The sequence below is a fragment of the Salminus brasiliensis genome, chromosome 12 (assembly GCF_030463535.1).
Source record: "Salminus brasiliensis chromosome 12, fSalBra1.hap2, whole genome shotgun sequence".
NCBI classification, from domain to species: domain Eukaryota; kingdom Metazoa; phylum Chordata; class Actinopteri; order Characiformes; family Bryconidae; genus Salminus; species Salminus brasiliensis.
The window spans coordinates 2,570,402-2,593,329 of NC_132889.1; the positions used below are offsets into that span (position 1 = coordinate 2,570,402).

At 46.3% G+C, this 22,928-nt stretch overlaps 1 protein-coding gene across 4 annotated transcripts in view; it reads left to right on the plus strand.

The window, feature by feature from the left end:
• The window catches only part of unc5a (unc-5 netrin receptor A), a 282,706-nt gene that overhangs the window by 190,779 nt on the left and 68,999 nt on the right, over positions 1-22,928 (plus strand). For 2 of the 4 annotated variants that reach the window (XM_072693119.1, XM_072693120.1), the window contains exons 6-7: positions 1,800-1,967; positions 18,360-18,524. In XM_072693119.1, coding sequence (XP_072549220.1) covers positions 1,800-1,967; positions 18,360-18,524 — 333 coding nt within the window. The remainder of the gene's footprint in view (positions 1-1,799; positions 1,968-18,359; positions 18,525-22,928) is intronic. The other 2 variants (XM_072693121.1, XM_072693123.1) reach the window with 1 other exon arrangement.

Consider the following 22,928-nt stretch of genomic DNA (forward strand, 5'->3'; position numbering starts at 1 on the left):
GCCGCCTTGCCGTACAATTTGCCGGGGTTCAAATTGCGCAGTGTTCACCAAAGAGATGGCCAATTTGCTGCCATTGTACAAATTAATTACGAATAAATTCTTTGTGAATAGCTTTTTGATCAAAAGGAACTCTTTGACCTGGTCCTCGCTCTTATTCTTGTTCTGTTTTTTTTTTTTTTTCTTTTTTTTTCTTTGTCCGTTCTCCTATGGCTTCACATTAAAATGTCAGTTTACTCATGTGAAGCTTTGCCCGGGCTCTCTCATTGGCTGTGCCGTAGGTGGGGTAAGGGCTGTTATTAGAGTCGTGGAAGGGAGGGTGGAGATGCATTTTAACGAGACCGGCTTTGACATGGCTCAACTGTGCGCTAAGAGGTAATCAGGGCCCCCGCGCCGGTCGCCGCGCAATTTCCCTCTCGGCGGTGGGCAATCACTGGAGCTAGAGAGGCTACGGAAGTGATTCAGCCCATGAATTAGGAGCCCTCAGCGGCCCGACGCGCAAAACCTGACTGGTGATCAAGGCTTCCAGACAACAAATCAGCCCCGACTGCTGCAGAACAGAAGAAATCAGATTTGCTTTGAGCCCCGACTGATGCACACAAGAGAGAAGAGGGAAAGAGGGAGAGACAGTAGACGCGGGACTTGATTAAAAACGCAGTGCGAACCTAGGGTCCGGGATCACTGCGGAAATACGGCATGCTCGGGCGTTTCATGAGAAATAGTCGGGCATCGCAAAGTATAGCCTACTGTAGTCGTGACATACACATGGCCCAACACCTCATACACATCCTGTGAGCTTTGAGAATGGAAGCCAGTGCTGAAAGAACCCAGAACCCTTTATCTGTGTATTTGATTCAGAAGCCAGTTCAGTAAGAGTAAGCATGCCCACCCTTGTAGATCAACCCAGGACCAAGTTAGCATTAATGATCATTTGATGTTAGAGGTTGATTGATTGTCGCTGTCGTGGCTTGACAAGGGCAACAGCATGGAGTGATGTGATGTACTGTAATGGTCCCAACTCCCTCGGTGCAGCCATCCTGATAGGTACCACCAGATGCCTTTCTTTGAGGCACTTAACATGTGATCTAACTTCCGAGATAGAGTTTGCCACACTTGCCAACCCTCTTCTTTACTTCCCTTTCCTGGTGTTCTCCAAAGGTTAGCTTTAGGATAGGAGCTATTTAATGCAAAGATTAGACCGCTAATCAACTGGCTGGACGGCATTCTGCTTGGCCGCACTGCTGACAACAGTGTCATTTGAGAGAAGTCGACCTCTACCTCAACCAGTTACCAGGTCGTTAAAGTCACCAGAGGGATTCAGACTCCAGCACCCCGAAACTGTTGGATTAGAAAACTCTCTTTCCGAGCCATTCCGAGCTCTCAAGGTTGGCAAGTATGGTGTTGGTGTTCCTCTGTTGCCCATTGTCCCCACTGTGGTTGACTGAGGCTCGCCTTAAAGGTGCAGGGGGTTGCGCTTCGAGGCCAAAACAAATCAGCTGGAATTATGATTATTATGAAAATGACCGGCATATGGCACCACCATGGGTCCTTGTTGTTTCTAAGGCAGCTTGCCAAGTGCCCCCTCTGGCCTGTCTCTTGTCCAATTGGCAAAAATCCTACGAAAAGCTGATCAGAAAGCAAACAGCCAGTATGTGATTGGGTTGACACCCCTGCGCCATCCGGGGAGCTTTCCTACCCCCCTCCTCCTTTAAGACAGGGCCTTACCTTAGGTTGTTTGTTGCCGTTGCTCGTCGGGTAAACCCTGACCTGCTCTGTTCGTTTCTCTCGGGGCGGGTGAGCAGTGAACGGCGGCTGGTCCACGTGGGCCACCTGGTCGGCCTGCAGCGTCGTCTGTGGCCGTGGCTGGCAGAAGAGGAGCCGGAGCTGCACTAACCCCGCCCCCCTGAACGGAGGCACCGCCTGTGAAGGCCAGAGCGTCCAGACGAGCGCCTGCACAGCTACCTGTCCAGGTAAACCGCCCACTCGCGCCCACGCCTTAGTGCAGTGGTTCTCAACATTGCGAAGAGATGGTTGTGGTGGGTGCCACAAAGAGTTCTTTGAGTCGTGGTATAGAAGAACCACTATTGTTTCCCTTAAGCACCTTGACTGAGGATGAGATGTATGTGTGGGAAGAAACCTTCATGCAAAGTTGGTCAGCCAATCCTGGTGCTGGAGATCTACCACCCACGACCAAGGGTAGATCAGCAGGACCTGGATTGGGCACCCCTGATTTAAAGGTGTAAAAAGGGTACTTCCTCAAACCCTTGTTTGGGTTTGGTTGTCTGGACACACATCTCACTCACAAAAGGATTCATGAACAAGATCATTCAGTTGAAAAGATGTTCAGGGAACCAACAGTGGTCTTCCGTTAGTTAGCCCTGTATTAGTTAGCCCTGATGGTGCCGAAAACCCAGTTTCACTTAGCATTAAGATTGAGTGTTGAGTGTAATTCTCGCTTTAACGTTGAAGAGCTATCTTAGTGCTAAGTGCCAGCCAAGATTGCCAGTCTCATGCAGCAGTAGTTAGCCAAGAAGCTAGCTTTGTAGCTTGTAGCCTTGTACCATTATCCAACTTTAGCCATTCGGGACATCCACATTCCCATGCCCACATTTCTTTACTTATGGTTAGCAATAGCATGCTTTTCCATACCTTAGCTAGCCAGGCTCTATGATAAATCCTGAAACCTCACTCTCAAAATACTAGACCTAGCAACAAAAGAACAGAGGGAGATGCGAAGCTCAGAAAGGTTGAGGTTGAGAACCACTGCACTATGGAGCTTGGTAGCTTTGCTGCACTGTAGCTGATGCTGTAGATCCAGCATGGTCAGCTGTCCAGGTCACACCCCACTGCCGCCCCCCACCCCCCACCACCACCACCATTATAGCTCAAGATTGACCCGGACAGTCTACTTCCGTACCCCGCCGACACATCACAGGGCTGATTGGCTTGCTTAGCCGCTCTCGATGCTTTAGCGACATGCTATCTGTGGATGCGTGGCCTGTGTTTGTTGTTGCTGTTTGTAGAATCACTCATGGCTAAACAGTGTCTTTGTCTGCCGTGTCCTGCCTGTGCTGTCGCCCTTGCCGTCGCCACATGAGGACTCTGAGCTGTGCGCTGGCGCCGTCGCTTGCTGAGAGGGTGTGTGAGCTCCACTGAGTCAGCCAGGGCTTGGGCCTGCAGTTGCGGCCTGCTTGCAAATATGAGCATTAGTGAGTGATTTAATGCGTCGTGCCACATCTACGCCCCGGGAGCCGGAGCATCTCAGTGCACACACGTACACACACATATTATCCTTCTCCTTTTAGAGACATAGAGAAAGAGAGACTAGCAGAGGAAGTGGAGAGGATGAGAAAGAGTAAGAGATGAGCATGAGAGTGTTTAATAATCCTTTGCGGCGCAGGAATGGCTACAAGTGGGCACCAAAGCAACCTTCTGGAACATTTTGGACCACAGTTTTGAGGATGGTTGAGGATGTTGGAAACATTCCTTTGAGGTTCTGACCCTTGTTGACATGATTGCATTACGTATGGTGCATTAACGTCCTGGAAATAGCCGCTAGAAGATGGGTCGGTTCTGGTCATGAAGGGATGCACATGGTCACTAACAATACTGAAGCAAGCTATGACCTTCAAGCCATGATTGACTAGGACTAATGAGTGTGCCCAGAACATGCCATTCCCCACACCATCACACCATTACAGCTTGGACTGTTGACTGCTGATCCAAGGCATGTTAGGTTCACGGATTTATGCTGTTGGCACCAAATTCTGACCCCACCATCTGTGTGATGATCTTTAGCAAAATAAAGATTCACCAGACCAGGCTGTGTTTCTCCAGTCTTCCACTGTCTTCCAGGTTTGGTGAGTCTGTGCCCACCGCAGCCTGGATGGCGGACGATGAATTGGTATTAATGAGCCCAAAGTGTTCCAAGAAATCATTCCCCACACCATTACACCAACGCCACCAGCCTGGACTGTTGACCGTTGACACAAGTCAGGTTTAGGTCCATGGATTCATGCTGTTGGCACCAAGTTCTGACCCTACCATCTGTGTGATAATCCTCAACAGAAACTGAGCCATTCTAGCCTTTCTCCATTGACCTTTCTTACCAAGAAGGACTTACTCAAATAGGCTGTGGTATTCCAGCGATGATGGGTCGGTAATAATGAGCCTAAAACGTGCCAAGAAAGTATTCCCCCACGCCTTTACACAACCTCCATCAGCCTGGACTGTTGACTCAAGGCAGGTTGGGTCCATGGATCCGTGCTGTTAGTGCCAAATTCGGACTGTACCATCTGTGGTAATGATCCTCAGCAAAAATGGAGATTCACTACACCAGTCTTCAACTAGGTGTCCAGTTTTGGTGAGTATGTGCCCACAGCTTTCTGCTCTTGGCTGACAGAAGTGGCACCCAACAAAGTCTTCTGCTGTTTTGGCGCACCTTCCTCAAGGTCGGACCTGCTGTGCATTCATTCTGAGATGCCTTCATGCTCACCACAGTTGTACAGAGTGGTTATCTGAGCTACTGTAGCCTTTCTGTCAGCTCCGACCAGTCTGGCCATTCTCTGTTGACCTCTCCCAATCAACAGCGTGCTACTCAAATAGGCTGTGGCATTCAAGCGACAATGGGTTGGTATTAATGAGTCTTAAGTGTGCCAAGAAGACATTTCCTACACTATTACATCACCTGCACCAGCCTACACTGTTGACCCAAGGCAGGTTGGGTCCATGGATTTGTGCTGTCAGTGCCAAATTTGGACGGGGCTACCTTTACGTTTCTCAAGTCTTCAGTTATCCAGGTTTGATAAGACCTGTGGCCACTGCAGCCTCAGCTTTCTGATCTTGGGAAGTGGGACCCAAAGTAGTCTTCTGCTGTTTTAGCGAACCTTCCTCAAGGTCAAGGGCCAATGAATTCATGCTATTGGTGCTGATTCTGACCTTCCTACCATCTATGTTTTGAACCTCAGCAGACCAGCAACCCATCACCAGTGTTCATGCCACGCTCACAATCACTGAGATCATATTTTCATATTTTCCCCTCATTCCGAGGATGGTTGATGTAAACAGAACCTGAAGCTGCTGACCCGTAATTGCCTAATTTTATGCCCTGCACTGCTGCCGCTTGATTGGCTGATTAGATAATCGCATGAATGGTGAAGTAGGTGTGCAGATGTTCCTCCCAAAGTGCTCGGCGAGTGTATGTCCAAATGGCCGGCCAGTTAGCATTATGAAGGTGTTAGCGCCTGCCGGAAAATATGTTAGCATTCAGCAAGCAGCAGAGTCTCTTTGTCAGCTGAAGCTCACTCTTGCTTTCTCTCTCTCACTCTCTCTCTCTCTCTCTTTTTCTCTTGCTCTCTCGCTCTCGCTTTCTCATCCGACACCCACCCTCCTTCTTCCATGAGCGGGGTTCAGCTACTTAAGCCGTTCTCCTGTTTCAGCACAAAACACACAGTGTAATTTAATCAGACATCACCTTTACGGAGCACCGTAAGTAACAGAGCTTCGGAAAAATACGGCAGGCGGAAAAAAACATCGCTGCGCTCCGTCGGGAGTTTAGCGCGTGGATGGATTTCACATGATTAGGGCACAAATAGCATCACTGTGGAGAAACATCCAGGAGAGGTGGAGAGAGAGACACAGACAGACAAAGAGTGAGAGAGAGAGCGAGAGAGAGAGAGAGAGGAAGGAAGGAAATGAAGGGCGAATGTGAGAAGTGAAGGAGCGAGAGAGAGCGAGCGAGCGATAGAGAGAGAGAGAGGAAGCGAAGGTGGAAATGTAAATAAGAGAGAATCTGAGGAGGGAAGGAGAAGGAGAAAGACGAAAGCAGTGACGGGATGGGAAGAGAAAAAAGAAGAAAAAAGAGTAAAAGTCACCTTAAATCTCATTGGTCAGCTGAGGTGTGTTCGGTGTCCGACATTTTCGAGGCTACGAGGCTAATGCTAAGGGGTGAAGGCAGGTACATGGAGTGTTTAGGTTATTGTTTGATGTGTAAATAGTAAGTGTGTGACTTTGGTTGAGGTTATTAACCCTGTTTACCACCCTGTTATTATTGTACCTCAGAATGAAGCACACTGATTTTCCTTTTTATGGAGGACCACATAGCCTAGACTACCCTACCCTAGCCTAGCACATATTTAAATAATTCTCTCTCACCTTTTTCCTTTCAATTTTTTACCCAATTTTTGATAGCTAATTACCCAATTACTCCCTCTCCCCCTATCACATGCAATGATCCTGACACTGGGAGGGAGGGTATGGACTGACACATGCCTCCTCCGGCCTATGCGCCACCAGCCACCGCCTCTAATTCCCGACCTGGACAGTCCCTTATCTAGAGCTTACTTACCAGCGATGCTTTAGACGTAAGCTAATGTAGATTTTGGTACAGAAAGGCTGTTACCCACTGCACTATCCCAGCCAATTCAGCAGCACTACAACCTCTGCTATACTGGACACAGAGGACTATTTGTCAGACAGTGATATATAGTTATGTGCATGGCATTCGGCAGAGGCTGTTATCCGGACACACTTACCCGCTGTGCTGCACCAGCGGTGTTATTCAGTGAGTTGCTTATGTGGTTTTTAACACACTGTGACGTACCGTTATCTATAAACACGGACAGAAGTACAGCACATAGTTAGCCTGAGGGTTTCCAAGCCTTAAAGCCGGAACTGTGTCTGTTTACTGTGATTCTGACACCAAACAAGCCTTTTCTGATTAATAACACTGGAGGCAGAGAGAAAGGGGAAAGGAGAGATGCACCGAGAGGAAGAAAGAGGGATGGGGAAGGAAGGAGATAATGTGAGAAGCAGGACAGGGAGAACGGGAAGGAGATTAGATGAGCCTTGAACTCAGGGTCTTTGCTGTATTGCCCCTCAAGGTACTATTTCTCTCAGGGTCGAGGGTGTTCCACTTACTCACCCCAAGCACTGGCCCGGGATGACACTAGCGCATCCCAACCCAAGATGACTTAGCCCTGCACTCTGTCTAGGATGAGCAGTAGGGGTTGATGCAATTCTGGCGATTCTCAGAACACTTGGACTACTACAGGCCTCAAAGTTACCCCTTACTGCACTACATCTGGCATACGAGCATGGCAGTATGCAATTGTGGACACAGTCTCGGTCAATTTTCTACAATGCACACATACACAGCTTGTCTAGTCCCTGTCAAGAAGGACTGCCCATAGAATAGGACTCTGTTCTGGAGCAGATAACCACCTATTGACACTATGCCTAATGCCAGTCATGGGCTAGAGGGGCATAAAGTCCCCCAGTATTGAGCTGTGGAGCAGTGGAAGAATGGTGTGATTAACATCCTGATCATCCAACATCCTGACCTCACTAATGCTTCTGTCGCTGAATGCAATCAAATTCTTATAGCAATGCTCCTCCAGAATCTAGCAGAGAACCTACCCTAGAGACCGTTACTCCAACAAACACCGTATAGACTCTTTTTGAATACCCTTGATTAGGAGAGGAAGAGAGAATGAGCAGACGTCCCAATACTTTTGTCCATGGTGTATGATAATCTCCTTGGGAGGAGATTGTAACAAAAGGGGGGAAACTGGTGGAGTTGTGGTGGCTTCTGCTTTGCGGTAGAGGTCCAGACCCTCCTCTGGTAAGTTGAGATAAGGGAACGTGACGGGGTGGTGGCGGGTTGCGGAAACTTTGTTTTGAACAAATAAACAAGGTAGTGATGGAATTTATAGGATGTTGGATTCAGGGGAGGAGGAGGAGGAGGAGGAGCTTTAGGCATGTTCCTCCTCCCTCAATTCAGTCCAGTAACATGGTTCTTCTATGGAATTGCTCAATCAACCTTCTGTAGATCTATGGTCTTAGACCTTTTTAGCAAACTAGTCAACAAGTACTGGAAGCTTATGCCTCAATATGAAATAATAAGCATGGCGCTAACAGCAGGCCTACATCGTCACACACTCCTCTGCAGTCTCAGTGTCCAGATGTTCAGTGATTTCCAACAGACTGTACGACTGACACTGTACGAGTCCCTAATATCTATAAACATGGCCTGAAGTACAGCAAGCATAGCTAAAAACAGTAGCAGCATCCGTCTTGTAGCCTGGGCCGTATGTCCGAAGCGGTCACGATGGCTTTAGCACACATTCATCATTACGTGAAGAGACACCCAGACAACTGCACGTCTTCAAAATTCTATCTTTGTCCCGATTTACCACGGCGGCCGGGAAGGGCATAAATCATCATTTACTGAACAGCTTCAGATGTCCAAACCACGGCTTCCGCAGCACCGAGATACCCATGGATACATCAGATCGCTCTGATAAATGAGCTCCAGCACAGCAGCAGCAGCAGCATACACTCAGGCACTCTGGTTGCAGCCGCGGAGTGTGAGTGTGTGAGGGTAGGAGGTCATGAGGACAGTGTAAAGGTGAACTTTTTTAGATGGGAATCAACTCATGGATCTGGCTTGTATCAAGTAGCACCGATAAAAGGAAGGAAACCAAGATGTCCAGGTTTCTGACAAGCGAGCTACACAAATATTGAGCTCTGGCTGGCTAATTGGCTGGTTTATGTTAATGAGAAGGCCCAAACTGCCTAGCCTAGCCTAGCCTAGCTTAGCCTAGCTTAACCTAGCGCAGCATAGCTTAGAAATCTAACAAGAACAAATAAAATCAAACCGGATCGTGTTGCTGTCCTCTCTGGGTCATCTCAGTGTCTAGTCAGCATGGTTTACTATTGGTTAGCTTTTAGCTTTTAGCTGTTTTGCCTCCCCACAGCATGTTTAAAATATGCTATTTTTTTTAGCATATTCTCACAAAATAGCCATTGCATTTATCCTGGCAGTGCTTACTCTAGTGGTTGGGAGTCAAGACTATGATGTAACAGTTTGGGGGTTTTGGAATTGGCCTGATTTCACCTCGGTTTTGGTTCTGCTGGATGGTCTCAGCAGTCTTTGAGGTTCCCGGTTTGTCACAGTTTTTCATTCTAGGGCACTTTAAAATCAAACATGACTGGATATCTGGATGATTTTTCTTTCACTTTTATTTCTTTCTAGTCTCCTTACAGCCAGGTACTCAGCTGTGATGCATCGGCTAGCAGACGACCCCTGTGCAAGCCAGTATCACAAGATCTGATTGTATATGAAGAATATGGAGATATGACTTTTTTTTAACCATAGCGCCCAGCCCTAGCTTTATCATGTAGCTTTTGTGTATGACAGTGAACAGGAGGAAACCAGCTTGGGACTCAAGACGTCCAGGTTTAGAATGATTCTAAAGGCCTCTGACTTACAGGGGCCCTAAAAATGTATTACTTGGATATTTTGGCAGCATTGTTGGAGTAATCGGGGCCTGGTAGCATCCCTGACAAGGGAGCAACACTCAAGCAGCTGATAAAGTCCTAAATTCAGTGATACTGGTACTGACCCCTGTGGCTCATTTTCCAGTCATCATTGCCTGTAATGCACTCCACCTTCCTCAGTGACTCTGAATGCTTTCCCTCAGCCAGTGTTTAGCTGCCTTCTGTGTGTTTTTCCTCTCTCTCTCTCTCTTTCTCTCTCCCTCTCTCTCTCTCTCTCTCTTTCTTTTTGCTGCTTGTGTAGGAGCCTTGTTTGCTTCTTGTAGCATCGATTATATAATAGGGCTGCTTCTCTCTGCGTTTTCCAGTGCTGTAGTTAAAAAGCCAGGCTCTTATTCAGGGCAAGTTCAAAAGGCATTAGTGGGTAAGTTACCACAATAGGGCAATCAGGCCTACACTGGTAGGCGATAAAAGCCTACTGGTCTAAGAGTGTTGTTGTCTTGTCTTGGGTCCAGTGAGTCACTGAGTGGTCAGGCTATAGGAGTTGAAGGACACCCCATGAGTGTTCTGTTTTTTACACATCTGGACATTTGATCTCCATGGAGGTAGTATAACTAACCAGTGGTAAACCTTAGTCTTGCCCTCCTTGCACACATTCCATAAAGATCAGGCTGGTTTGGTCTCCTTCTGATAGTAGATGCTGTAGGCTTGGGCGGTATAATGGTAATACTGTACACCGCGATATCTCAACATATTATGATATCTCAGAATTATGACATGCCTCATGTGTCGTCTGTCTTGTACACGGACCAAATAAGCTCATTCCCCCGTGTGCGTTTAAGAGAGCCACAGGGTGGGGGCGCTGTGAGTGCGCGCTGGTCTGCTTGTCTGTAGCATGACTCCTGTGGCGCGGCCCCAGCCCCCTAGCCATGTGGAGGGGAGGGCTGTCCAAATCAGTGGTGCTGATCATAGAGGCCTGGTTGTCAGGACCCTGGACAGCGGACGGAGTACTGGAAGGCCAGCCGGCTGCCACAGTACCTTCATCAGCACCACGGAAAGGCGGAAAACGAAGCCTCCAGAGCAGAGTGGTTTAAAAATGTTGGTTTTAATCATTATTAATGAATTTTGTCCAGTACCTGGGCTGCAGCCTCGGCTACTCTTCCCCAGAGTCCTCACTGGGGACCTAGAGACCTAGATGTCCTAGGGAACCTGCCCTAGAGACCTAGTGGACCTAGATGTCCTAACCAGGGCACATACAGCAAAGCTCATCATGAGGGCCACAATCGGGCTTCATGTCCGTGAGACCCTGTGAGCTATCTATAACCCTATAATCTCCCTTACACGCATTCCCAACACATATTTGCACAAAGCTTGTAAAGACATTCGCGCAAACACTCGCTCGCTCCCTCACTCTCGCACACTCTCGCTCTCGCGCCCACGCTCGCAGTCCTGCCGTCCTTGCCTGGAACTGGAGTGGCGATTAGATTTAATAGCTTTTTGCAGAAAGCATCTGCGCTGACACGGGTTGTCGTTCTTCTGGCCGAGCGTCAAATCACAAAGAAGACGCTTCATTTCCAAAAGGTCTTACAAGAGCCGACACACTCCGCTCGCTGATTAGAGGTTCCCAGCTTTTGTTTGTTAACAGCTCTCCCCTGCCACGTCCATCCCCACCTAGTCTATCAGCCTGAGCCCAATTGAAATGTCGCGGGAAAAAAGCAGGCGCGACAGAAAGGCCCCCATCAGACAGATCATTGTTGAAATGCCGGCTCTGTTAAGGAGGCTTATTTGCCATCTTTCTGAGAAGAAGCAGTTTGAGCAGCATCTCCAGCTCCACTACAGCTCAAACGGACGACTCCACGGCCCCCCAATCCCATCACATTTCTTTTTCACACTGACTCACATCCAGTTATTTGCGTCGGTGTCAAATATTTTGCTGCCGTCAGGCGAAAACCTTGTATCTACAAAACAGCAACTTTACTGGAGAATGCTTTTATCGCGTCACGCCTCACGACTGTTGCAGTTTTCTGTATATGGGAATTACTCAGTCAGTTTTATCACTCTTACAGTTGCTCCAAAATGCGGTGGCTAGGCTATTAGCAGGAAGCAGATAAAGGGAAAGCTCTAAATGGGATCAGTCCGGCCTACATCGCTGACCTTTTGAGGCCATATTTAACCTCACATGCCCTAGCCCCTTAACACCAGGGCTTATTACACACTGAGGTACAATCACTTAATTGTTTTTTCTTAAATTAGCATCTCTACGTTGTGTAATTCCAGGCATTTCATTAAACACAGCTGAGTTAGCTGAATCTGCAGACTATGAATGGCATAAAGTCGCCCAACTGCAATGTGAAAGACTAGTGGAGAGCCGGCCAAGACATAAGAGCTGTGATTGGCCGCCAAGGTTATTTCACCGTAGTGATTTCTTCTACAAATATCAGTACTGCATTGTTTAAATTTCAATAATAACTTCTTTGCATTATAATTATTATCATCATTTCTTTGCATTATTTGAGCAGCTGTTTTGAGTTTTTGGTCTTTTCTTCAAATAAATAAATACTCTAAATAGTAATTATTTGATTTGGAATTTAGGGGAAACACACAGCCTGTAAATAGTAAAACCAGAGAAACTGATCATGTAGGTGTCATGGCGTTTTCGGCCAGATGTGAGGGGATGAACACTCGCAAAGATGGAATCCAATGCAAGACAAAATTGAGTAATTCCCATATATAGAGAACTGCAATAGTCAAGGCGTGACGTGATAAAAGCATTCTCCAGTAAAGTTGCCATTTTGGAGATACAAGGTTTTCGCCTGGCAAAATTCAACAAAACAAACACAAACACAATAACAGGGCAAAACCGTGAACACACCCGAAACGTGACGACACAACAAACCTGGGACTGGGAGGAGTTGGGAGCTGGACGGGCACTAGAGCAGCACTCAGTACATAGGCAAGGAGAGCTGGGGAACCAACAGCTCTAGCTAGACCAAACGGCGTAGGTGACCACCTGAGTATCCAGACCTGAAGCGAGCGAGCCTCGCTTCACGCGTGAGTAGCTGGGAAAACCTCCTCCTGAGCGAGGGTGAATCGCCTGAGCTGACCTAAACACATCTGAGACCAAAGAGGGACCGCAGGGCGTCCTAAAGGCTCCAATGGGTTCAGTTCTCTGCACTGAATGGCAGTGTTGAGGCTCCTTAAGTACCCCCAGTCCCAGGTGAAACACATGAACCAAATGAACATGAATCAACTCACACATGAACACAAACGAGGCGGAAGTCCTTATTTGGGCCTGTGGTCGGCGGCTCGGAATTGCTCTGGGGGAGGGCGCGATACAGAGTGCCTGACAGTAGGGTGATCTCCCAGTTTTTTTCCGAGCTGTAAATTATTCAGTAATTACAGGGGCTTCAATACAAACTGGTGGGACTATTCTTTGGTAATAGAAGTTTTTAATAACACTTTAAGCCGCCAGCAGGACATAGAGCTGTTTGAGGGGTTAAGATCTTCGAAGATCTTCAGTTTATTTTTATTATTTTTAATTTGAATCCACTTCGCATTTCCGGCTGAAATCGACTGAAAGGTGACGGAGCTTCCTCTGTATGGGCATTGAAAATGTGGACTAGTCTACCGCCCTATGTTAGGATGTCTCCTACAGCTGATGCTTTTAAGTCAAATCTGAAAACCTTCCTTTATTCTCAGGCTTTTTCCATCTAAGTGGTCTTACAGCTCTGTGATTTATGCCTTGGTAATATTTGAAATTTTTTATGTTATTTAGTTTATTTCTTTTATATTTGTTGTTTAATTTATTTGTACAGCACTGCCGTTGGCTTCTGAACTCTTCAAATGTGCTTTAGAAATAAAGATCAAGATTGAAAGGGAAACAACTTTCTTCACTTTCAGTGGAATCAGTGGAAAAAGACTTTATTCTACTGGTCGTCATGGAATTCTGACACACTGCAAAGAGCATTTACATTTACATTCAAGGCATTTGGACACAGAGCGACTTACAGAAGTGCTTTGCTATTTACCTAAGAAAAACCTCAGCTAGTTTGAATAGACTAAAAATGTAAAGCTCCTCTAATCTTAGACTCTACTAAACACAAGTCAATATGGAGGCCATAATACTCTTCTCCTAACCTGAGTACTCTCAGAAGAGGAGGGTCTTCAGTCTGGGTTTTGAGCGTTGGACTCTGCTGTTCAGACACTCAGGGGAAGTTCGTTCCACCACTTCATTGCAGGACAGAAAAAAGTCTGGACGCTCGTCTTCCGTGGATTTTGAGGGATGGCGGGTCGAGCCGAGCCGTACTTGAAGCTCGAAGGGCTCTTGGTGCGGATCGGCTTTTGACCATCCCCAGATGCCAGATTCAATCCGCAAGCTGATCAGTCAACGAGTCAGTACTGGACAGTAGTACTGTATATTCATAAAGCAAGCAAAGCAAGCTAATTAGCCCTCTGAGCTTAGCCTAGCCAAGACCCAGTGCGTTCCCAATGAAAATGTTCTCTGCTGCTCATTGTCCTCTCTTCTCCTCACTGTGCCTCCAAATCATGAGGCGAAGCCGTCAAGGGATGTTAAAACGATGGTAACACGGAAGGTTGATTCCACGCAGAGCATGGGAGTGCCTATTTTATTCCCAGGATTAATTCCGGAGCATAGAGCTGAGCTGAAGCCCAGCCTTTTTCACTGCATCTCCCCTCTCCCTGATCGCCCCTTCCTCACTCAGGCCCTCCGTCACCGGAGAAAGCAGTGGCCTATATAAATATGATCCAACTAAATGAGGGTGCGAATGAAACTGGGTGCCGGGAGACGGAAAAACTCTCTCTCTCTCTATCCCGGCCTCCTGTTTCCATGTTTTTTTTTTTTTTCAGTCCCGACTCCACTCTAGACCCCCCGTTCCCACTTCACTAACATCTCCACACAGCCTTAAAATGCAATATTTGAAAGCTCGGCTCAGGAAACGTGTGTACCGCAAGCATACTTTCTTGCATTAGCAAAGCTGAAATAGATCAAATATTGGAAATATTCCTTGCCATTCCTTGCGCTGCCACATGTGTGTGTGTGTGGATGTGTGAGCGCGTGACAATCCATGACTTTTTCAGACAGGTTGTGAAGAGCAAGGGGACTCTTTCAGCATGATTCTATGAATACCTCAGAAATGTTTTTCGGTGAATGTCGGCACAGGCCTTTTCATTCCGCTGACTGCAGACGCTGGGAAATGGAATAGTGGTTTCTCTCAGTGCTCTGGCTCTCCTTTTAACAGCCTCCCCTTCCCCTCCTGGCATGTGGTGGTTTGGGTTGATGATTGACAGCTTTTCTCAGTGGAAGAGGAAGGCAGCGGAGATGTCCTAATTCAATCTGAAATTGCGTATTTCAGCCAATTCAGTCATTAGCATCTGCTATGCAGTGTCCAGTCCAGTTCGTTTTTGTTTGCTAGGTTATTCTATGTATGGTTGTAGAATGAAATAAGTCTTAGTTTAGATGCTTAGATGTTCATTCGACTTTTAACCAATGGAAGCAGTGAAACGTCCCCAGTGCCACTGGCTGCAACACAAGGAAAAGCCATGAATAAGCCACCCCATGCTTAACAGTTGGAGAGGTCCTCTTCTCGTCTTCTTCTTTCCAGGCCTACCTTTGTTTCCAAGATGCATCAGGCTTGTTTAGATGCCCCTTGATGCTCCTGAAAGTGTGTTTAGGCTCATTGTCCTGCCATAGAAGCCATCGTTGCTGCCATAATTTCCAGAATTTGTTGGTGTTTATTTGTAAGTACTCTTTATTTGTAGTTCCCCTGTGCCACTCACTGGCTGCATTACAATCCTAAAGCATAACCAACCCACCCCTGTGCTTAACAGGAGTTGGAGTTGGAGTTGTGTGGTGTTCTTCTCATTAAATTCTGCACCTTTCTTTTACAAGAACCTAATACGCCCATTATGACCGAGAGCACGAACACCTGCCATTCAAGCTGATAATAAAAAAAAATTAATAATAATTGTGTGCCTGTGCCACACCCCTCCTCTTCTCCTCTGAAGGACACGGTGGCTGGAGGTGTCCAGCCCCGGCCACCGTGATTTTTCTCTGAGTGGAAATGGCCCTCCTGTTGTTCCGCTAAAGAGCGCCTTCCATGTCCTTACGCTTTGTCCTTGACGAGACGTCCAATCGGACCTGCCGCTGTGTTATTGTATTACAGGCAGCCCTCCCAGACATGGCCCTTCAAACACACACACACACACACACGCTTACACAGGCCACTTCGTTCCCCCACTTCAGCATTTGTACTGCAGAATGATTTGGGGCTCGCGGCATTACCTTAAACCGCTGTACAAATGAAAGGCGTTCAGGTCGGCAACTCTGGATCCAACGCTCGGGTTTCCGTGACTGCCTTCCCATCCCGAGCCCTGTTTCAGACATGCTCGCAGCATCTGCTTAATGTGAAATTGATCGAGCGCCGTTTCGCTGCTTTTTCCCCTTTTGTTCTTTCACTTTTTTGAGCGTTGATGTGTGTGCGCGACTGCCAGGCTGGAACTTTTAAAGAGCAGGAAATGAGACGGCCTTTTCAGGACCTGGGACAGCGCCCAGGCAGGCAAACCTGGCATCCCGCAACATGCAGTAGCCTGATTCTGAACACGACTGGATGTTTATTGCTAAAATAAACAAGCATAGAAGGACACTTCAGTATTCGTGTTGTTTTATGCTATTTTATAGTTTTATTTATTATTAATCTGATATTAATAATAAATATTAATATAATATCAAACAGCATATCAGTTAAAGGACGTAGTTCTTGTTTTCCCATGATCTTCCATTTAAGTGTAATGATTTTCGCCACCTCTGAAACACAGTCTGCCTTGTTAAGACCTAATGTTTAGAAAAGCAAGCCTGGGATCATAAGGTCACGGCCCCCTGGTTCTACACTTATGACCATAATGGATTATCCTAAACCTTCTTATCTATCAGTGGAAGTCAATGTAAAAAACTTCTATTCCAGGTCATTTTGGAACATTTCTATTGGTCAATTCATCATAAAAATTTGGACACAACGTAAAGGTCAACTGCCAGGTTCAGTTTGTCTCAAAAAGAAAAAAACGATCAAACCTTGTACTCTTCTCAACACCTGAGCTTTCAGATACACGGCACAAATCTTAAAAGGATGATGATTCATATTTGAAATTTTCATCTTCATTAGCTTGCTAATTCGCGCCTCCATTAGGCCGTGGTGGTGTAATAAGGCTGCTGCCCACGGATGGGGCCACTCAATGCCGCGCTAGGACAATTATCTGATTGGTTCCGCTCTCGCTGCCAAATGTAACAGTTTGAATCCTGACCAAGAGCTTTGTCAGCAGCTCTGACACACATACACTCGTGTATATACACACACCCTCCAAAGCCTACGCCCCCCTCACACACTCAGTTGCCTTGCTGAATACGCTCCCGCTGCACCTATTAATCCGTTCTCGCCCGGGTGGCTGTGACTAAATATCTTTATCGCTCAGAAGCGCTGTTGACGAATGGCTTTCTCCTCTTCTAATGACCTTAATGCACGCCAGAGCGTATTACTGTTATTAACCTGTTCCTCAGCTGAGCCGCGACCTCGGTAGTGTGCTGCATTAGGGTTTTTCTAGTGTGTTATGTAGTAAATAAGCTGCCGTGCATGTGTGTGTGTGGTGGGGTTAATGAAAGGTCAGGTAAACCTGTGTGTGGCAGCATCTGTTGCTGCTTGAAGTGCTTCTACATTTACCAGGTTTTCACTTGGAGAAGCTTTGTTAGTCTATTGAGTCTGTCCTGCTAAACGAACAGGTCTGGTCAGCTTGAGCTGACTGGTTAAGCCAGGTTGACCAGCTTCTGTATAGTCCAGCAGATGTTTTTTCATTTGGGCTTGACCCAACATGACCAACCAGCATGACCTTGAACTTGATCAAGCTGGACAATAACCACCATAACCGTCATGAGCAATCTGGTGACCCTAAAAGTATCTTCTTATTAAGATCATCTTAACATGACCAACCTTGGCCAAGCTGTTTGACCAGCAGGACCAACCTGTCAACCTGAACCTGAAGTGTTTTAGAAGAACCTTCTTGTTAAGATCATCCTAAACAGCTTGGTTCTGCTGGTTCTGCTGGATGACCATCAAGCTTAAGCTGTTTGATGTGCTTGTCTCAAGCTCATCATGACCAAGAATGACCAATCATGACCACGGTGGTCAACTGGCCTACAGCAGCTACACCCTGCTTGGAAGTATGTGTGGGTAACAGTGCTCCCGTTCCCAGCATGAGCAGGAAAATTCCAGCAGCCCCTTCCCACCCCCCAGAGAGCTCATTAGCAGACCTGGCTTCCATTAGCCCAGCGCTAACCTCCCCAAACCCGGCCATGCCCCGGCTCCTGACAGCCCTGCCATAACCTTCCCCAAGCCTCTCCGCTAACACCTCCACCTCCTGCTGAATAACGATCACACGACCTTCCTTAACACACTCTGGGAAGAAATGGGAAATTTGCGCACCATTACAGAAGCACACACATACACACACACACACACACACACAGCCACCAACCATCTGCGCTCCCTTGTTTCAATTTGCCTCCGTTTGTTTAGTCTCGTAGTAGCAGCGGGTGTGTGAGGGCCATATTTAAGGTAACCCGAGGTCAGAGCAGCATCTACTCACGTGGTCATAAGACAAGCGTCATAAGCGTGGGTGTATTTGTGTGTGTGTGTGTGTGTGTTGTGTCAGATAGGTATGGCATCTGCTGGCAGCAGTGTGACAGCGCTGGGGTTGTGTATGCCGAATTGTTTTAGACCCACAAACACACAGCGAGAAGAAAAACAGGCAGTGAAAAAAAATCACATCTTGCGTCAGCGTGCATTGGGAAAACAGGCCTTGTTTATGTGTGAGTGTGTGTGTGTGTGTGTGTGCGTGTCTAAATGAGTTCACACTCAGGGTCAAACTCGTTTCCTGTAATAACCCCATATATTCTGCATCACCTCCACAAACTTCCACCCAGCTAATGTCGGTATGAATCAGTAATGTTGTTTCTCCTCTTTCTGTGTTTGTTCTGTTTCCGTGTGTGTGTGTGTATGTGTGTGTGTTGGTGTGTTTAGTGGACGGGGGCTGGAGCGAGTGGAGCAAATGGTCGGCATGCGGTACTGACTGTACCATGTGGCGCAGCAGGGAGTGTACCCAGCCTGCCCCAGGCACAGGGGGCAAAGCGTGCCAGGGCCTGGACCTGCAGTCCCTCAACTGCACCAGCGAACAGTGCCCACAGAGTGAGTACCAACCAAACACCACAAAGCTGCACCACATGGAGGGGTTCAAATCCACATGAGGAATATGTTTGCTCATTACCTGCCTGTTTTACCACACCGTCACGCCAGCATCAAAATCCACCTGAATGGTTTTGAAGGTAAATGACTGTGTTTTCAAACATGTTTGGTCGCACAGGCCAGTCTTGATGAGCGTAGGCTAAGGGGTGTCCGAAAAATATCAATATATTGAAGTGTATGGTACTGTATCGATTTCCAAAAACACAGTATCGATTAGTGGTTCATATTGAGTTGGGTTTAAACAACACAAAACTTTTGACTGGCACTGTGAGCAACTTCTCGCGCACCTTCTGCCTTCTCTTTTGCATTAGAGATGGCTGGTATTTCATCAGACGTCTTATTAAAGGGTTATTGAGTGCGTGTTTGAAAAGAAGCTGGCTGAGCCCCCATCCTGCAGCAAACACCGATCTGATTGTGTGATTGAGTTTCTCATCACAGGTGGATAATTTTCAGTGTCAGTCATTTCGAGTGCCTCGTGGGGGGTCTCCGTCATCCCCCTTTCCCCCCGTCCCCCATGGCACCAAAAAAAAGCTGCAGAAAACTTGCTTGGAAAACTGAGCTACTCGTGGTTTCCCCATCGCGTTGGCTTATCAGCGGGTCATCACTGAAAACAGGCGTAAATTATTCAGCGTTTACAGCAGTTTGCATAAAATATGGCCTACTTTCTGCACGCTTAACCTGAGCAACCCGCCCCCCCCTGCACTGTAAGTGAGCTCATAACCGGGTAGTGGTGGTCACTAAGAGCGCTAAGCTCATTTCTTATTAACGCTAAAGTTAAAAGAAGGCTCTCTGTGGACAAGAAGAAAGCTCCTTTTAGCGACTTTAATCTCGGAATGACCAGAACTGTGTTTTGAGAGAGTGCGATATATGGACGAAAGTATTGGGACGCCGGCTCGTTCATCGTCCAGGGAAGAAGGCTACTTTTTTTTTACTAGATTTTGGAGGAGGAGCATTGCTGTGAGGATTTGAGGATTTGCATGAGGTCAGAATGCTGGATAAGCACCAACCTACCTCATCCCAAACTCCCCAACTCCCCAACTCATCCCAGCAGTATCGAAGGGAGCACCATCATCTCTTCCTGGGGGGGTCATATTTATGTTTATCTGTTTATCTAGTCCTATTCTAATGGCAATACCTGACCTTTCTCTACAGGAACTAGAGTGAGTGTGTGTAAGTCAGCAATGGGTGCAACGTAAAGTAGCAATAGGTGTCCACAAACATTGGGACACCTTCTACCTTCTACCTTCTTTCAGGAGTGGGCAGGACCCTGGGCAGGACCCAGGACCCGCCACCTCCAAGCACCTTGTTGCTCCTGGAGTTCTGGAGTTCTAGAGTCTACCCTCAGCACAGTGCTGTTGATGACTGACCAAAGCAGCGGTCAAGACAGAATTTTTATGTTTAGCCTCGTTAAAGATAGAGGAGGCCGGCTAACAAGCATTATATACCTCAGACAAATAAGCTATAGTGAGCTTGACAACCACCACCTAGCCAATCGGCCTGCTTCACTGTTGCTCTCATAACTAGAGAGCGTAAAAAACAACACACCACGCGATTGCTGAACTCGCATTTACCTGCCTGCTCCCTATAACAGCAGACAGCACCAACACCACTGCTGCTAATGGCTAATCATCCAGAGTTCTACCTTTCACGGCGCTAGGTGTGGATATTGAGGCCGAACGGTGGAGGACTGGGATTTTCTCAGCAGTGTTGTACTTTGTATTCATCACCACAGTAACCTAGCTGACTATAGCGAGGTTATTAGCAGCCTTCGCTAATGGTGACAGGGGTGCGGAGGCTGTGTTTGCAAGTTGGCAAGGTACCTGTATGGGAACCACAGCCCACTAAGCAGCAGAGTTAACATTTCCATGGCGAGAGCAAGTGTGACAAATTGGATGGTTGGTGAAAGGAAAGGAAAGGAGCGAAGATGAAGAACTCAGGACCTTCAGGTTCATTCTGAAGAATGACATTCAGCCTTCAGAGAACCTTTCTCCTTTTGAGCAGTTAGAAATCTGGGACTTCTGAGTGAGAGACCCCCTCCATAGCTACACCCCTCCACAGTAATAAGCAACGGTTAAAGGGCTTAAAGCTTTAAAGGGGCTGTATGCGATTCTGGAGAACGGCTGTTTTGCTGTTGAGTATTTGAACTCAACAGCAAAACAACCTCCCTCCCCTCCTATCAGTGCAAGCACAAATGTCCCCTTTTGCTGATTGGCTGGAACAGTGCTGTGTTTCTTGCTCCTATTATTCCCATTTACAGAGCCAGGGCTGAGTACGAACACAGACGGGAGAGCTAGCGAACCGTCAGGAAGGATTTGCTGAAATCGTAGGTATCACTTTACCAGGATGGTCCATTACAGATGCCCTGTAGATGCTCACCTGTCATTCTCAACTAATCCTTGGCTGAATTCTAGGTATGGAAATTGACAGTCTGTTAAATGTAACCCTGTTGTAACTGAATCCGCCCTAAATCCTAAACCTAAGCCTTAAATTTAACCCTAAAACTAAAGGATAAGGGTTACAGTCAGCAGACATTCGATAGTTGTTGTTCAGTTGTGTTTAATAGATATTGAATGTCAGGTGAGCATCCACAAGGCATCTCTAATGGACCATCCAGGTAAGGTGTTACCATTGCATACAGCACCTTTAATACTGATGGCCCCAGAGTTGTAAAAGCCATCCAAAGTCCCCTGACTTAAAGGTATAGTTAGGTGAAAAATCAAAGGAACGTAATTGATCCCTGACCTCAATGCAGTCACAGCCAAGATATGTTTGGTATCTGATGTGTGCTTCTTTACTTCACAGCTGGAGATCCTTGGCTAATGTTGCTGAGAAACACTGGACTCGGATTGTCACCAATCTAATCTCAGTCAATACATTCCAGAATAGGGCTGGGCGATATGGTAAAAATACTATATCACGATATTTAAAGACTTTTGTCACGATACACAGTATATTATAATATAATATAATATACACAATATACACAATATTTATCACAGACTAAAAACATCAGTAGCGACAGATTCTATTCTATTATACAGAACTACTATTCAGATCCTCTCCTGTACTGAATACAGTGATTTCTACCCAGTCTACCCAGTTTAACCCAGTCTAATTACACTGTTAGTAAGGAAACCTGCAGCTGATCAGCTGAGCAGTATCCGATATCACAATAACAAAATTATTACGATACATTAAAATATCGTCATAGTGCCCAGCTCTATGCCAGAAACTTCGAAAATCTGTTATAAAACTGTGCAAAAACATTTATATAAATACGTTATTTAGTAAAACATTTATTTATATTTGTTTATACTTATTTAGGCATGCATTTTTATTTATTTATTTATTTAAAAATGTAAAAATTACAGATGCATTTTATGTGGGTTTAAAGACACACAAAGTTTTGGCCGTGTATTTACAGAGTATTTACAGTTATTAGCAACGTTAGCATAGCATCTCCTTTCATAAAGTAATTGCTAACTATTTAGCATTAGCTGTCAATCGTGCACAGTTCCACACTCTCTCTCACTCTGGAGCTCCCCACTTCTTGCCCCCTTTTACTATCCAATATTCTCTTAAGAATAAGTGCTTAGGCCATGCCCACACACAAATGCTGATGCCTTCCTTCATATCTCCAACATACACACACATATCTCCAACATACACACACACATATCTCCAACATACACACACATATCTCCAACATACACACACATATCTCCAACATACACACACACATATCTCCAACATACTAACACATATCTCCAACATACACACACACACATATCTCCAACATACACACACATATCTCCAACATACACACACACGTATCTCCAACATACACACACATATCTCCAACATACACACACACATATCTCCAACATACACACACACATATCTCCAACATACACACACATACACACACATATCTTCAACATACACACACATATCTCCAACATACACACACACATATCTCCAACATACACACACATATCTCCAACATACACACACACATATCTCCAACATACACACACATATCTCCAACATACACACACATACACACACATATCTCCAACACGACTAGACGCTGCAATAGCTTCTTCCCCCAAGCCATTAGACTTCTCAACTCCAGAGACTGAACTGATGGTTTTTCTGTTCCATGTACACACACACACACACACACACTCTCTCTCTCTCTCTCTCTCTCTCTCTCTCTCTTTCTCTCTCGTTCACCAACCATTTACCCCAGACAATATGGGAAGCATCTTGCACTAATGACTTTACTACGTCACTGGACTCAATATTTATTACACACTGCATAATTTGCACACTACCCTTAATTTA